This window comes from Buceros rhinoceros, unplaced genomic scaffold, assembly GCF_000710305.1.
Source record: "Buceros rhinoceros silvestris isolate BGI_N320 unplaced genomic scaffold, ASM71030v1 scaffold11096, whole genome shotgun sequence".
Taxonomy (NCBI): Eukaryota; Metazoa; Chordata; class Aves; order Bucerotiformes; family Bucerotidae; genus Buceros; species Buceros rhinoceros.
In genome coordinates, this window is record NW_010417008.1 from 137,832 (window position 1) to 155,992 (window position 18,161).

The 18,161-nt window shown below is 40.1% G+C and overlaps 1 protein-coding gene across 1 annotated transcript in view; it reads right to left on the reverse strand.

Moving 5' to 3' along the window:
- Window positions 1-18,161, reverse strand: part of DNM3 (dynamin 3) — a 146,992-nt gene that overhangs the window by 114,869 nt on the left and 13,962 nt on the right. The window contains exons 4-13 of the mRNA XM_010138017.1: window positions 15,342-15,491; window positions 14,333-14,536; window positions 13,681-13,779; window positions 12,491-12,651; window positions 9,800-9,942; window positions 7,289-7,424; window positions 6,207-6,274; window positions 4,819-4,957; window positions 3,113-3,199; window positions 1,691-1,761 (exon numbers count right to left, since the gene is read on the reverse strand). Of these exons, the coding sequence (XP_010136319.1) occupies window positions 1,691-1,761; window positions 3,113-3,199; window positions 4,819-4,957; window positions 6,207-6,274; window positions 7,289-7,424; window positions 9,800-9,942; window positions 12,491-12,651; window positions 13,681-13,779; window positions 14,333-14,536; window positions 15,342-15,491 (1,258 nt within the window). The remainder of the gene's footprint in view (window positions 1-1,690; window positions 1,762-3,112; window positions 3,200-4,818; window positions 4,958-6,206; window positions 6,275-7,288; window positions 7,425-9,799; window positions 9,943-12,490; window positions 12,652-13,680; window positions 13,780-14,332; window positions 14,537-15,341; window positions 15,492-18,161) is intronic.

Here is an 18,161-nt window from a genome sequence, read left to right on the forward strand (position 1 = left end):
AATAGTTTTAAGTGTGTATTTTCTACTGTTTACCTCATAAATTAATATATTGTACATTTTAAATGGCCCTTAGTTATCAGAGTTTTCTCTTCAGTCGAGCACAAGTCAAAGATACTTCCCATCAGTTTCAACCTACAGAAGCACCTGCTTAAACTTACCAGTGAGCTTCAGCAAAGACTCATTTGTTCTGTGTTTTTAGCCTGTGCACAGCAGCTGGGGATTTCTTAATCTCAGCTGACAAAAGAGAAAGCAGCTTTCTTGAGAAATTAAGACTTCCAAGGAGCTGCGATGCCCAGAAGTCACACCAGTGAGGACCTCGGGCTGAACTACAGGTGCCAGCAGCAGCAGCCATGAAGGGGATTTTTCTGGGGGAAGAGACATAATGAAATAGCTCCAGATATACCTGGCACTCCAGAATCCAAGACTATAAAACATGGAAGGTTTCAATTTGACACAAAGAAAAGTCTTTCCACAGCGAGAGGCCAGCACTGGAACAGGCTGGAGAATCTCCGATTTTGGAAGTTTTCCAGATCTGATTGGACAAAGCCCTGATTAACCTGGTTTGAACTCAGCACTGACCCTCCTCTGAGCAGGAGCTTGGACTGTGTGACTTCTCAAGGTCATGACACACACACGAATATATAAGGAGTGTTTTTAGCAGGCTTTTTCCTGTCAGAAAAGGATGAAGAGAAGTAAATAGCAGGCAGGTTGTTATCTTGACCTCTAGAAGGCCAGCTACCATTCCTACAACATCCTGTCATTTGTCAAGAGAACTGATAAAGCTATCTAGGACCTGCAAACAGTTCTAGAGAAAGTTCCTCAAACCAAACACAAACAGTGCCTAGCTTTGCCTTCTCCCCTCTCAGCTTACTGAATTCCAGGTCTTAAACCTTCAAGGCATACTGCCAAAGATGTAGACCCTCCTTCACAGTGCTAACTAGAACAGCCTGTGGTAGAATATGTACTGTGGTGCAAACTTTGTTGCCAGCCTCCCACATGGATGAAACCTGTTGTGATTCCAAACACTATTATGACAAATATGGCGTGAATACGACTGAAGGAACATCGATTCTTCAAAAACTGAAGACGTCTTCAATGTTTTTACTGGTGTCAAAATGTTGGTATGAAGTCCCTGAGGTACAAATTGCTGGAAGCTGAGGGAGAACATTCTGGAGAATAGTCTTACAGCCTTTTCAGTTAAGTGAGGAAAACATCAACTCAGGCCCTGCAGGGCATTCTGCTACGATTATTCTCTACAGCCAAACAGCAGGCACACTTTTAATTCAGTGACATCCATTACTCTGAGCAAAACTGTTTCAAGCGGAATCACAGCTCCTAAAATATGCATTAGCAGCAGTGTGGAAGGACCACCAGCACTATACATTTCTGTGGTCCTAACACAGAAACAGTGAGGGCATTGGCTTGCAAAGCTGCTTCCAGGGATGCACGCAATTCCAGACCAAGACATAAGATTCAGCTTCAGTGAAACCAGGCTTGTGAACTGGGGTAAAGAAACCCCTACAAGTGGGACAGAGTTCAGCACTGGGTGTATCGACAAAGAGCATGATCCTGCACGTTTGGGACCTTGCAGCTTGCATCTCTGCTCCAGGACTTGTGTTTTGAACTTAGTAACAAAAAAACAAAGACAAACAAAACTAGCAGTGTCTTTACAAAGTCTCCTTATACGTACTTCGCAAAGCCAATGAAATCTTCGTGGTTGGTGTTGATATAAGAGACCTGGATATCAATCAGCAGCAGCACCTATTAGAGTAGACAGGGGAGCAAAAAAGAATGGGTAAGGTGGAGGAGAGAGATTGAGGAAAAGGAAGGGAGACAAGAAGAAAACTTTTGAGTTTTCTGCATTATTGAATATTGTTTTCGTAATTGATGAAGCCAAAAGCAACATGATTTTCTAAATACCACCACTTCTGTTTGTGTGCTTGTTTAATAAGCTGGACTGCAGAAGAGCTCTTCCATCTTCGTATTTTTTTCCCCCCTGACATTTTTCCCTATCCTGGCACTTGTCCACTTCATTAAGATCAACGCACATGGCCAGAGAGAGTTTAATAACATACAACATAGATTCTAGCTCTGTGTTTTGCAGTGAAGAACCCGAACCTTAAATCTAAAATCAGGGTACCTAAATTTTCTTCAGGTACAACACAAAGGAGCGATTGGTAAGCTAGCCCTGGCACAGAAAATGTACAGTCTGGGTACTAGACAGCCATTCTGCCTCACACATCTGGCTTGAGAAATGGGCCAGTGCATGAAATAACAGAAAGATGACTCAATTATTCTATCTTCTTCCAAATTTTGAAATAACTGAGCTTACTAGAACTCCCTGCAAGTACAGGCCCAGCAAACACAATTTTTAAAAGATTTTTAAGACTACATTCACAGTACAGACTAAAGAAATAGAAAGCAGGGACAGGACTAGAGAGCCAGGAGTCCAGAACAACTTAGGAGCTCTGCCTAGCCCTTCTTCCCCTAATATTTCTGTTGTCACACTCTGCACTGTCCAGAAAATAATTCCTGGTTCCACCTCCAGTGGATTTTCTCACACGTAATCTAAGCTTTGAAGTTTCCTGGATTTGGAGTCTTAGCTGGGTGATGAATGTTCTAAACAAGTTTCTCCAATTTTTTTTTTTTTTTTTTTTAAACTTAAAGGAAACTTGTTGCTCCTGCAAGAGTCCCAGTACAACTGCTTGTGAGCCTTGTGGTGATTAAAACAAGGGATGGGTATGTCAAAAAACAAGAACTGTAAGTGAAGCAGAAAAAAGACTGGGTCCTTCTGTGTGCATTTGTTTAAGCATTAATTGATTTCCCACAAACAGCTGCTGTGGCACAGCTAAGAGGATGGCACACAGGAACAAGCCAATGCTACTTTAAACCACCAATCCTAATCTTGAAAAAAAGATTAGGATTTTGTGTAACAATTCCAGTCTCCTCTGTCAAAGCTCGATAGAGAAGAAATTTCTCTCCCCCGCTAAAATGTTTAGAACTGCTGAAAAAAAAAAAGAAAAATCTTCCACTGTCTCACTGTATTTTGTAGATAAGAACTTTCCTTCTTCACATGCATCCCCAAATTGTTAGATGTCCTATTAATTCTCACCTGGTCCTTGGTCTTCTCTTCTCTTTCACGAATGTAGCCAGCAACAATTCTTTCTGTTTCCTCACACAACCTTGGATATGTTGCCAACTGGAAAGCAAAATTAATAGGAATTCACACCTGCAGTGCAGCTTCTGTAGCATACAAACAGGGGAGCCTCCAGGGCTCCTCTTTGGAAAAAAGCAATTATTATAAATACCTGGGCTAAAAGTTAACTACACCACAAAGCAAGCCTTAATTGCTATTAATGATCTTTTTCCAAAGACACTGGAGAGACCTAAATCCTGGGGTTGTTTCTGTGCTTTCGCTCCATGAAACACTGAGGAAAATACACTTTGGACACGTGAACCATGGTTTATCACAGCCTTGGGGTGAGGCTTCTCCATGCCCCTCTCTTCTACTGTGCCTAATTCCAGAGCGGTGCTTTAAATAATTTCCAGGTTTCTTGTTCTTTGAAGGCTCCACCTTGTGGCAACATCTTTACATCCCAATCAAAATACTTGCACACGTGAACAGCCCAGAACTGCTCCTGTACTTGCTAGTATTAGGGCACCCTACACTCTGAGACAGTGGGAAAGACATCAACAGAAGGCGAGACCATAAAAGTTGCCAGTGAGTTAAGGAGTCTACAGAAGCATCAGTGGGATCCTCTAGAATATCAGAGAGTAACATGAGAAAAAGAGAACTGAAAAACAGCAACTGTTAGATGTCAGTGCTCCAGACAAGCGAGTCACAGTTTGCCTACGAAAGTGAGGAGGGGGAGGAAAACACCTTCATATTAATAGAGCTGACACGCTTCCTTAGCCACAGCTAGAGGGGCGTGAAGCTTGAGGTCTCATTCTAAGAGGATACACCAACCCAAGCACAGACTTTAGGAAAACCATTCTCAAATACTCATATGCTTAGTCTTGATGATGGTATTTTAGTTTATTACACTTGCAGGATCTCAAGTTAAACGTTTAATTGAGGTGCAAATCTTCCACATCAGGAAGATCAATGCTCAGCAGTTCTATCCACTTCAACATTCAACATTTCTGCGCAGCAAGCTCATTCATCAACACTAACACAGGGCTGTAGAAATACGAGGGAGACAAAGTCTTCCTAGTTTTCCACTTCTAACTTCTTGCCAGCTGGAGATCAGACATTTTGGGGCTGCGTATGAAAAGAGCACGGGAGAAGCTGTGGACCCACTACATCGCAAAGAACCGTGGTGCCACACAGTAAAGTTACAACATAGAAAGAGCATTTTTCTCCCCTGGATAGATGTCTCTGAACACATCTAAGGCCTTTCTTTGCTCTCTAAGAGTTTCACTGTTTCTTCCTCTTATTAGTAACAGAAAAGAAACTTTGAAGTACAAATTTTTTGCTGATTTACACATCTTTGGAATTGCTGCCTACATTCCATCTTCAGTACCAATGAAAACATGGTTTTAGAGAGGCAACTGGGGGCAACTCCTGACTGAAAAAACCTCCAGTACTAAGGTGTATATATGTGTTCAAAACACAGGAATCCAAAAGTGAACATACCCAGCATTACTTTGTTTTGAGAGTTTTGCAGAAGCTGTAATACTGTAGAGAGTCTTACTCCGTACATCAAGTGACTCATCAGAAATCTCACAGTACCATGAGATGCCGGACAGGCTTTATATTACACTCTCTATTATCTACATTACATTATACTTACATTCCCAGATCTATTGGCACGTTACCTTTTTAGTGCATTTCTTGACAGTGTTGATTAACTCTTGCATCACCAAATCCACACTTTTTAAGCAAGGTCCTTTCAGCTTGACTATCTGTTTTTTAACAATGGCTTCAAACGCCATATCTGGAGTAAACAAACCTGTTCTGTGGACATAAAAAAATACATAAGACAGCAATAAAAACACCATGCAACGAAGGTTGGGTTTTTTTACTGAATTGCTCATATCTTAATTTTCAGAGGCTTTCAGCTGAGTAATAACAATCCCTACACAAACACATACAGAAAGAAGTTTGCCCCTTTCTCTAGAAAAGTGCCATCATGAGCAAGATACAAAAAGTAGAATCATGTCCTACTACCTGAAGATGACCATAAGCAACATAAAGAGTACTGATATGACGCAGTAAAGCCTCTTCAGCAGTGCATCGAGCCTTAGGGAAGAGATGAGTGGCAGCTGTAGCACTCCATGCACAATCCCTTGCATAGCAAACCCGTAAGAATCCTACAGCTGCACTTTTCACTCACAACTGCAAGTGTAGTTCTGTTACCCAGAGTCCTATACAGAAGATTTCACAGCTGGTCACTGCAGGGTATATGAACCTATAGAATAGACACCTCACAGAACCAGCAGTGCTTTCAAGGGATATTATGTACTCACAAGTGGGTAGAAGGTGGGGGGAAGGGAAGAAAAAAAAAAAAACCAACACACACACCCACCAAAAAACCCCAACAAAACAATAATCCAAGCTTTTTATATCTCTTTTTATATCTGTTTTGTATCTGTTCTATTGTCAAAAGAACAAAAAAAAAAATAGGTATGCATCTGATAAAGTGTCCCTCCAAAATAGACTGATCATTCCAAGTGAGATAACTAGGTTACTCCAAACCAAAAAAAACCCAAAACTACCTCTTCTCACACCTAATAATATACTGCAGACGAATCCACAAAGCGAAACCTCAGCCAACTGACTTGTAAATCAGTCACTTCAAGAAATAGTCGAGAATAAAAGGGAGTAAGATAGTGCAAGGAGTGTGCTGCAACACAAGCTGAAAGGAGTTTTCCATATCAAGACACAAGTTTTTCCTCTAAAACTTACAACTTTATAGGAACACCGGCTTAACAGAACTGCAGACAGTACCAGGAAAAAAGTAATTGATTTTCTCTGTAAAATAATTTTTCCGCATTTCCAGGTAAATTAAACCTCTTTGAACAAACCAACTGTTTGGCCCAAGATAGCTACCTGAAAAACAGAAGTGTCAAGAGGTGGAAGAATTAAGCTGCTAGGAGCAGTGTGTTAATAACATTTTTCAGCTGTCAATAGCCAGTGTGTCCACGGGTTAAAAATACCACACCCTCTGTAATGTGACGGGGCTTGAAACCACGGGAGCACTTGCCTGATACCATGTATGTTCTTGATGGCGTAACTTATTTCTCTCCGCAGTTCCTTCTCATTGAACTCCATCTGGAGATACGAAAGCATGTGAGATCATATTAGGGGAAGCTTTTAATACCAGAGAAGATAATACCTGTCCCAATACAACTGGAAGACAGGCGAGTTCAGCTGGGAAGATGTTTTCTAATTACGCTAAACAAAGCATAAGTATTTTAAAACACTTTATCACTAAGGCTACAGGCAGCAGAAAGGATTGTTGAAAATTGTGCACCCTTCCCTTCCAGCTATACCATCAGCTGGAATGATTCCCAGAGCCGACAGCGTAAGCCAGAAACAGGATTTGTAAAGATATAACCCTCTTTTTTAAAGCCTGGTTCCCTAAAGCGGAGCAACTTCTCTGACTATGGTAAGTTTATCTTCCCCTTCCTATCCTACTGTTTTTCAACGAAATTTAAGAGAGGAGTGGTCTCAGTTATGAAGTTATAAAGCTTTTCTTCATAGGAAATCAGGTTTCATCACTTCACACCCCACTGGACCTCTGTTCATTCCGTTACCCAAAGGATGGGTAAGCAGTAAGAGATGTATCGAGAGGAGAAATGTCGTCTCGAAACACTAAATTTGCTTGTGCTCTACCTCCCACTAAGAAAGTGTAGGACTGAAAGCTGGCTTTGGTTTAAGGCGTTTAATCTAGGAAGTAGAAAACACAGAACAAGGCTATTTTCCCTAACTCTAATTTTAATAGGTTCTAGCTACTTGAACACAAATTTACCACCTGTAGTTGTTTGCCTGCCCCATTTAACCAGAAAGAAGATGTCATTTGTGATAAAACAACATGGAAAAACAGTAAGAACTGGGACTACAATTATATTCTAATTCTTGTATTTCAGAATTCTTAGCATGTCTCAGTGTCCAAAACTATAAATGAAGCCAAATGTCCCAGTTATAAATTATAATTCATGTAATTTGTTCCACAGTTAAGTACACGTTCTTGCCATCTGACCTTATCTTGGTTTTACTACTGTCAGTATGAACATATTAATACCTAAATCAAACACAAAGCACACCAGCAAGATAGATAAATACCTTCACTAGTTCAAACGGAAAACGTTCATGGAAAATGCGATTGATTTTGGCACCTCCTGAAAGTTCTAGTGTATCAACCTGATCTCCTGATCCTTCGATCCTTTTTTCAAAGTCCACTGAAAACTGCTGTACCATCCTAAATTTCGAAGGAGGGGAGAAAAAAAAAAACAAAAGTGTAAACATTTAATAGCGTCACCTACCAACTCTCACTTCAGCACCGTGTGACTGCTAGTGCCTGTTAAAACATGTTATTATAGGAGCTGACAAAAGTATCTACACAATTCAATCAAGCCAAGCTGCCAATCCATAAAATGCATACCCCCCCACACAGCCCTGCTCCTCTTCTGTCTGGCAGGACAGAGCTCAGTATATTATTTTCTCACTTTGTAAATGTAATTTTGTTAAATGCTGTTTTTTAAACTATAAAGCCAGCTACAACTACAACAGGGTACCAGGCTACGTCCGTGTTTTATCAATGATCAGAAAACTGTAAATGCTACCATTATTAATTACATAAATTAATTTTTTTAGAAGAAAACTGATAGCAGTCTTTCTAAAGTCCTGATGTTTAAGTTATAATACTTACTGTATTTGAACAGAAAAGTACATCCATATTGAGATGCTCTTACAGAAACCGCAGAGCTCAACAGGACAGATTATCACAAGTAAAAATGAAGGAATTAGAGAAAAAACATGCAAAGAAGAATCAAGTAGCACGACAGGCTGAAATGGAATTCAATTCTTTTTGCTTTAGAAGATGTTTCACCACCTGTATTGCACTGTCATGGAAGAGCCAAAGGTGACGTCCCTCTGTTTTGCAGTCAAAACATCTGAAGTCAAGTCACAAGGGCCAGACTGACGTCTACTCTTTTGGATACAGTTTTTCCAAAACCAAGGAGTATATCAGAGTATTCCATTGGCTCAAGAAAGCCTCTCTAATTCAGGTGACCATTTTCCCTTCTGAATTCCAGACTTTTAATCAGAGTGCTATTCACAGTCCAGTGCTATTAGCATCTATCTCAGAGAATGGAGGAGGCTGAAAACCTTTTAAATCAGTCAGAGCAGAAATTTGACTACAGTCATATAAAAGAGAAGAGCTAGATGCATTTTACATCTTTTTCTTCCTTTAGATGCTTCCTTTTCTAAGAGGTGAATTTTAATCACATATGAATACAGAGGTGGCTGCAGTGGGCTATAATTAACGAAAGAAAAAGAGAGAGAGCAAATGACAGACCTTTCAGGAGAAAAGGTACGCAAAACTGTCTATCAAGCACCCCTGGAAACAGGCCAAGTAAGGAAGCTGCATGAAGCAAAGCAGTGGATGCTGACTGGGCTTCAATCCCAAGCACTGCCCTTTTCCTTAGTGCCAAAGCCACAATAAAGAAAGGGCTCCGATTCCAGTTCTACTTGATTCAAAGTCAGATGAACAGTCACCTCTGTTCCCTTACACTGCAATAGTGTTATCAGAGTCTCATCAGACAGACTTATTTTGTAGATAAGACAAAAACCAGACAGTGACTACAGCAGTGAAAAAGCTTTCTAGTTTGGAACTTACAATAATAACCTAGTCCCAGAAATTGTTGTAATTCCTCCGACGATCAACAATTTCAATCCACGATTTCTTGAGCCCACCAGCGTTGGTTTTAACACAAGCACAGGTGGCACATCACATCACCTCACCTGTTTTGCTGCTAGTTGTCAGATGCTTGCTCAGAGGCAAAGGGCAAGAAAGCAGTTTTCACCCACCCCAATACACCTGAACACAAGAATGGCTGCACTATGGTGGCGTGCCACACCAGTCACCAATAATAAGTAAGTGCCTAGGAGAAAAGAACAAGCACACAGCAGTTCTCCAGAATGCTCTCTTGGCCTCAACAGATTGCTGTTTGTGGATTCCATACAGCAGGACTTTGTCCTTGTATTCACTAACTTTAAATGCCTTCCCCATCCCAAGAATTTGCCTAGCTGCTTCCTGAAAGCACATGATTTTTTAGTACCAGCTGCTGCAGCAAAGAGCTCCGTGGCTTAGGTGCAGACCACATGAAGGACGACCACCTATGATTAATTTTATTCTTGCCATCTCCGAGTTCTTTTGGGTAGTCAAGTCTTTACATTTACATCCCTATTCTTTCAGATTCCTCATGTTTCAGACTTCTAACACAATCTTCTTCCCTTGCTTGAAGTCATCACCCTTTTGGCAGGCTGAAGAATGTGTCTATGAAATCAGAAGCAGTTTCTCACCTTTGATCACCCGTGTTGCCCATCTTTATACCTTTTCCTGTCTGCTTCCTCTCTTTTCTAGGATTACTGAAGTTAATTTAGGGAAAAACTCTGCTGAAGTCATAGGGTAAATAAAGATTTCTGGAACATCAAGCACAGAATTCTTTGGAGTTTGCATATAGATTCCTTAACTGTAAACTAATCTTTAAATTTACACCCATTAGAAAGAAAAAAAGAAAGCAAACCAATCCTATACCACGCGGAAAAACAGACAAAAGACTAGGCACTCACTGTAACAGGGCTTTCGTTTTTCTGGTTGGATCTTCTGGTCTGAAGTTTTTGTATACCTCTACTTCATGTTCTATAGAAAGCAGCTGGCTCTGGAGTTTGCTTCTGAAGGCTGGCAGGGTGTCCCGAATATGATTGGTAAGTTGCTAAAAAGCAAATAAAAGTCCTTTTATCCTGCTAATCAAGCCGAAAGCAAGAGCACAACCATTTCCTTCTGACTGCCAAGCATATCAGCCATAACCTGTGCTAGTTTGCCAATGTAGTTCTCTTTGATCTTTGACATGATGGAGACTGTTAACGAACAGTACAATATTCCTTCTGCATATGCGTTAAGGAGGTTTGAAAAATTCCCTCATCCTCTCACTCACTGAGCCCTGTTACTACACACTTGTTTAGTTGCACATGAAAAGGTTATATACATTACATGTGTAATTTGAAATGACTTAATCATTCGGTACCGATGTCACCACTCCCGTTTTGCTGGTTTTCCTAAGGGTGTTCCCCAGTTCCCTATACACTTGCTCAGCAAGAGGACTCTTTTACTTTACAGCCACCAAGCAATGCAGGACAAGGAAGAGATTCTGAGCACCCACAGGCCATTGAGAACAGAGATGAAGGGAGGCGTAAGACAGAGTACCTACTTGGCACTCTCCCCTGCTGGGAAAAATCACCTCCATGTGATTTCCTTGTACAAAGTATACTAAAAGGAAGAGATTTTGCCCTCATATTAATGATTATAGACTTTTACTGGTTTTAAACACTTGATTTTAGGCTGAAAAAGGTCCTACTACTCAAGATGAACAGTTTTCATTTCTGAAAATATACCTAAAAGTACTGGAAAATAAATTGAAGAAGAGTAGAAAACGGCTTACCAGCTCTGTGTTTAACTTAGCTCACTTAGTTTTGCATATGTATGTTGTGATGTGTTTGGAGAGCACTATCAGTGTCTTACCTGCACCATAAGTTTCTCGTGCATTGTACCTGTTCCTTCGTTAAAACCAAAGCAGACTTCTTGCACTACATTCCAACCCTCTTCCCAACCCCAGTGAGACAAGCTATAAATTAAATATGCAAACTCTAAATAAAAGCTGTTCAGCAGACCCGACAGGCACAAAATTTAAAGCTGGAGTTTCCCTAGAGCACCACCTTGTGGGTGCAGAGAAACTGATAGATTACCTGAAACCACGAACACTAATAGGTGTTTAACATCTTGGGGACAAGGCTTAAATTGATCTTCCCATATATAATGTTTTACTCTCAGTAACAGCAAGAGAAGTGCAACAGTTCATACCAAAATAGGTAAACTTACAAAACAACACACAACAAAGATAATGGTACATAAAGTAATGCAAGTCATGACAGGTAAGATAATCCAAAGGTACACGAAGCACATGCTTCAGTGTCAAAACTAAGACACGTGGATCAAACCTTCAAGATATAAAAAGAGACAAAACATCTTAAACACAGACAAAATCAGAGGACACAAGCAAGTTCTTGCATCCTGCTGAGTAGTTTGGTTCTGAGGCACAAATAAACGGCATTAGCATTCTTTACGAGCAAGCCCAGAGCATGCCGCAACCTCTGGCAAGTTACAGCTGCAAAGCCACCGTAGGAAGAAATTAAGTAAGCCAGCCACTTCCTCTTCTACCTTAATCAATAGCTTTACTGCTGTTTCCAGCTGCTGTCCAAAATGGACAGAGTCAGCTGAGCTGGTCTTTGTCTATTCCGGACCAAAGGCTGCAATTGGACAGTGAACTGGAAAAAGTACTGCCGAGTTTGACCAAGAACACTGGCCAGCTGATAAACTCAGTTTAAAAATGCACACATATAAAAATCGAGCATCACCAGTAATTTTAGAGAGGCAGACATGGCTTGATCTTGTCCTCTTCAAACTTGCTGGGATGCATCGTTATTAGGGTCACACGCTTTTCAAGCCAAGGGATGGTGCTATGAAAAGTGTAACACCCACAGACACAAAATGGTGAAGAAAATTAAATACTCCTCCAAGCCTGCTGTAGGCAGAGCCTTCATCAGGACAGTAAGCTATGGGTTTCTCCTCCAGGTAACTGGGAAGTAGACCTCTATTTCCTGCTGAGGGAAGCTGTGATCTGACACAGTCTGGCACCGACTCGTAGAAATAAAGTAAAGGTTTGGGCAAAAACAAAGGTAGTGTGAAAAGAGTGTTCCAATTACTGTCAGATTACTGTCATTATACTGTTCAACCATCAGTGTACAGAACGCTGTTTCTATTAAAAACTACAATAAAGTGTAGATTTTGAGGTTAAGGACATACAGCGAACCCTCAGGATACGTAATTTCTAAAAGTGTCTTTTTTCTTCTGATTTCTCAGTTTGAATTCTAAAAATCCTGTTCAACCAGAAGTAACATGATAATTAAGGAATAGCAGGAATAGCCTTCCAGGAAGGCAGACAAATCTTACTTTTCTTAGTGTTCATATTCAAGAGAACACGGGGAGTGCAGAACTGCCAGTAAAAGACAGAAATTACATCTCACGTTAAGTTTCCACATGCTTGTGTAACATACAGCTTTGTTTACTACACTGTGCAAATTAACAAGATTAAAAGCAGGAAAGAATAAGTAAGGTTCACTGACCAACGTTAATCTTAATAAAGAATTTATATTGGTCCTGTCATTACAAAAGCTGCCTTTCACCACAAAGGCTTCAGGTTTTACCTGGTTTAGAACTTTCTGGAGATACGGTGTTCCCATCCTATCTGCCATGTGCCTGTACGCTGGGTGGGAAAGAAAGAATTTCCTTTCTGCTAGAAGCGCTGCCTTTATGTCTTTCTTCCCATCAATGTCTTTCTGGCTTCTGTTTACAACACCAATATAACCTAAAACAACACAAAACCAAGGGGTAAGTCACTGCAGCTATTGCCTGAACTACTGAATTCATATTAAATAGCGCTAGACCGCCTCATTTCAAAGAGAACTTTCCAACTTAGGCACTTCAGATATCGTTCATATGCACTGTGATGACCTTAAGAGTGCCTACATTGTTCATCCTGTTTATATACAACAGACACACTTCCTTTTAAATCACCAACTCAAAACCAGAAATATCTTAAACTTTGCTTTAAGAAACCACTTTAAAAATAAACAAACAAAAACCCCAAAACAAAAAAATCACACACACAGAGGTCTATGTAGAGAAATGATATTCGCAAAATGCAGGAAACATTTCTTCTTGTTTGTTGGACTAACATGCTCCATGGGAGCAGATAGTGGCCTCACCAATAAATTAGAACCAGAATCAGCATTCTCGATATTGTCAATAGTAAGTGTGGCAGCAGCTGCCACAAAATTTCTGGAAGGGGGCAAAACTTGACTTACAACAAGATCACCAAAGCTCTGGTGCTTACTTCTGTCACATGCAAAAAAAAAAAAAAAAAAAAAAACTTTTGTTAAAAGGGAAAACGGTTATGATAAATAGTAGGTGGGGCAGCACCTGCCACAAAATTTCTGGAAGGGGTCAAAACTTGACTTACAACAAGATCACCAAAGCTCTGGTGCTTACTTCTGTCACATGCAAAAAAAAAAAAAAAAAAAAAAATCTTCTGTTACAAGTGATAGCAACCTGGCACAGAAGAGAAAAAACGGCTAACAACTTGTGCTGACATTTCTTGGTTCCTCTGAAATATGCAGTGTATTTTCCAGGTTCAGAGAAAATAATTTAGAAAAAAATAACTTGCAGAGTATTTTTAGCAAAGTCACCTTTTATGTTTGCTGAATAGGTAATGATAAAAGCTAGGAACTCATCAAGTCCAGCATAACCTCTGATTCACCTCCAGGGCTCCCAAACACCACCCGTATCCAAACCACCTTCCAGATTACAGAGGACACAGGCAACTGAACGTTCTCACCTCTGCGAAGAGGGAGTAGTTTGTTTTCTAGAATTTCTCTTGCATCTGTTCCTTCATCCATCAGATCCAATTTGGTGATCACACCAATGGTCCTAAGGCCTGGGTGGAGGCAGGAGGTAAGAAGAGATAGTGAAGATCATTTCTATTCGGGAAGAACAATTACATCTCACGATTACAGAAGAACAGATACGTGACATTCTCAAAACTTGTATCACACACCACCAGCTACAACTGCAAGTTACGGCACATCTGGAAAAGAAGGAATCATCACTGCCGGTGCTGAAATGTGTTCCTCAAACCTCTTTAAGGAGGCTCAGAATTCTTATGATATGACTGTGTAAAGTTAACTATGTAAGTACCCAGAAACTCCTTCAGCACCACGGTCCATTTCACTAGGTGCTACAAAAATTTCTAGATAGATATTGCCCCCTTGCTCATAAGAGATTGTGACAAAATTTTTAAAATACATTTACAGCTTCATTACCAGAACAACACCGAGCTAACAAACAGTTCTTGTGATGTCGAAGCCTATATGGCAATGTACATATACACATCTATATTATATCATTTATGTTTCATACCAGAGTTAGTCTATTACTTCCAATTATGTTACTACACTTGAGAACAAAAAGTTACGTTCAACCACGCTTACCTTGAGGGTCCACTTCCTTAGCTAACTTCAGTGCATCTGAGTTGGCCAGGTCAGTGTTAGCTGGAGTCACAGCCAGTATCAGACAGTTTTCTCGAGCGATGAACTGCATTATCATGTCTCTGATCTGTTGCTCAATATCTGGAGGCTGATCTCCTACTGGCACTTTAGTGATTCCCGGCAAATCAATAAGAGTCAGGCTTAATACTGTGTGGAAAAGACAGGATTGTAAAGCTGGTTAGCATGCCAGACATGTCTAAAGAGGTCTACATACAGATCTATGGCTGCGGACAAGTTTTAGTCACATAAACCCCCGCATATTTACCGTCATCGGTATATAAATACTATCAGTGGTTCTAACACGATGCCTGACCTCTGAAAAGGACACTTGTTTCCCCATTAGTCTTTCACCTCAGGATTTATCAGTACTATTTAATACTTCAAACATCACAACTGGCATAGGAGAATTATACTAAATATCCCTGGCAAACGAACATACTTTTCTGAGCTTTTTCGACCAACAGAAGCACAACCACCAGACCGTTCCCACCACATCTTTCAAATCAACCCAAAACAGGTGCTCTTTTTTTTTTTCTTTTCCCAATACAGTTCTTCTCTGACCATGCTTTCAACAATTAAGAAATACCAAAAAAAGTCAGTAGCTAGCCTAACTTATGTAGCAAAATTGTTGTTCAGGCATTTTGAGGTATGTTGCTGGTTTGGTTTTTTGGTTTTGTTTATTTTACTCTCTAACTTCTTAAGAGAGTAAGAAACATGAAAAAGTTTATCCATTAAGAAAATCTGTTTTGCTCTGCCATGATTTCCCCGGTACCAAACACAATGCCATCCAGAAGCATCCTAGCTCGCCCAGCCAGCGCTGGGGTAAAGGGGTATCCTTTAGGCAAATGACTGAGGAATGAGAACACGTACAAAAGGAGATAGCTAGACAGACAGAGCTACATAGCATGTAGCATGTTACATGACAGAAATGGGAAGAATTATTTTTACCTACCGTGTGGAGAATATATTCTTAAATTGATAGGAATTGAAGAAATGCCTTTGTTCACTCCTGTTATTCTATCTGTTTCTACTTCAATTTCTTGACGAACTTCATCAAAATCAGTAAATTTCCTCCCTTTGCAGTGTAGAAATTCAGCATACTCTGAAAAGTATCAATAGCAACTCTGTATTTCACAGGCTTACAGACTTGGACACCCACTTCCAAGCCCCCAGTACTCTTTAGATGTGTACACACAAAAGGATGCTATCACGGATATCAGGAAAGCATTACATATGAGTGCATGCTATAGGAATAATTGCACGGATGAAAACTAAGCCTACAAGGAGAAAGAGTTAGTTCAAAAGTCAAGTTACTGGACAGGATTTACTGTTTTTATTTTAGCATGTGATCTTCTAGAACAACCTGAAAGATTCGGATGGGTACCACTTACATTAATAGAATAGGGAACAGACTGTGAATCACCTTGAGTTTTCATCTGGTTGTGTTTGGCTGTCACACATCACTAAATTGTGGCAAGGTAGTTGAAGTTCGGTGTCGTTGAAGATTACTAACATTTGTTCCCAAAAACTAACAACCCATGTTACCCAAGATTTTAACACAGGATTTCTGTACATTTTTAAAGTTCATCATGAAAACAAGATCACTCAAAAACACTATAATGTTTTTAACACAACTCCTCAACTCCCAAAAACTTCTCGTAGTCTAAATGCTAACCATGCTTAAGTAAAAGCTTTTACAGATACGGCTGTGATTTTGCTTCCGTGAGAGAACACAATTAATTCCTAAGTCTCCAAAATTATACAGCTTGCCCTCCTACCTTAACAGGACATTGACCAAGAATCAGGCATAGATACAGCCTAATTTGTTAGACTTGAACTTGACACTAGGTCCCTTTTTCAACTCCCGAATCCAAATAATAATTACTGTAACTTTCTGGATTTCCTGTCTAGAGGTGCGTAACCAAAAGCATATCTCAGAAGTTTAAAACTGGGATTCCCCCGTTCAAAACAGAAGACAGAAGTTTCTCTCCCACAGCAAGGCTGTCATCAGAAATAATGATATAAATGGTAATCACACGCATACGCTCACATCCTGTCCCTACAGGCTCTAAGCGGCAGGGCTGGAGGAAGGCTGAACAAAGTTCTGTATGTTCCAGATCTTCCACCCTGCTGTCCAGGCTCGATCTCAAAGTTTCATTTAGATGTTTCTTCTCCAGAAAATGTTTACTGGTAAAAAGCCCTCAAACACCAGGACAAAGAGCTTGCTTGGTACTCAAAGGAAGAACAGCAGCTCAGGAGACCTGAGCCAAGGATACATATTAACAGAGGGCCTTACGTATTGGTACCGAAGTCTGTTTCCCAAAAGTTACTTTATTTACAGGGCTGTTTAAAACAAAAAACACGGTCAAAACCACGCATGAAAACATAACCATAGCTGAAGCAAATGGAGAGCCAAAAAAAGGAGCGAAAGAAGGGGAAACCAACAAGTACCAACCTTTTTGCGCTACAATACCATAATCCCTCCAGATTCAGAGAGCAAGCGGCAGGGTCTCGTTAAGAGAAAAGTAAAACATCTCTTATTTTAAAAATAACAAACCCCTCCATCTCACTTTTGATGAGAAGTCCAGAATATCTCCTATTCCCTTGTAGCTCTAGCAGCAAAATGACAATGAGTTGAGGGTTTGCATGATTCATTGTCAGCTGTTTATTAATAAAAACAAGATACATTCAAACATTTCACAGTGAAAGATAATATGGTGCAGAAAATAAAACACTTGCTCTAGCACATCTGAGAATTCACATTTGTAAAATTTGTCGTCTCAAAGTTGGAAAATAGCTGCCTACTGAGGAAAAAAAAAAACCTGATAAGCAGTTCTTATTTTGTTCCAGTTCCTTCTGTACTGCTCCTGGCAGAAAATAAAATGTATTCTTCTTAGTTCCTTTACTTTTTCCAGAGGTTCATCAGATTTTCTCAGAAAAATATTTCAAAATTCAGTAATTAATATATGGTGCCTAGCTGTAATCAGTTGACCGACTCAGCTGATAGTCAAGGAAGCTTTTCTCTTCGTTCCACTTAACCCTTGGTAAGAGAAAGAGTCCCTCTCTAAAACTGCTCCAAGGTAATTCAAGTGAAAATATTTGCTGTTTTTTAGCTGTGTTAGTATTTGCCAATAGCTCATTCCTCCCAGTGACATCCGTGGTCCCACTAATTCTGAAGGCATAGGCTTTACAACGGTTCATAACCTGAGGTGCCACACACAGCCTACGGAATAAAAATTCAAATGAACAAGCAGTGCTTTGTTCTGCTCCTTTCAGCCCTTCGCCTGTCCTTGGCAATCATCAAATTCTCTCTCAGTTAAAACTGGAAACGGAGACATAAATTTAATGAAACAATTTAATAGTTTTTCCTTGAATATCACCTATCATTTTCTCAAAACTAATAATGCAAGCCATGCTACAGCTTACAGACTAAGGGCCTTTTTTATTAATGGTATCACCAGACAATTAACTGTAGATGTCCTTCTCTATACTCGTATCAGTGAAACGAAATCCCCCTGTCACTTAAGAGCATTGGCTCAAAGTGAAAACAATTACAGGAAAATTCTTCACAGAGAGAGACAGTAACTCTCTGCTTCCTTGCTCTTCTGAAATGTTTTTCTAGCACAAAGGAGGTCATTTGAAATAGTAAAGATGGGTTTTTATCTAGCCAAGTGATAAAATGCCCGCAGAACACAAGAAATATCCTCATCTCTATATTATCTAGCCACAAGCCATGGCTAAATGAAAGCGGGGGGGGGGGGGGGAGGGGGCA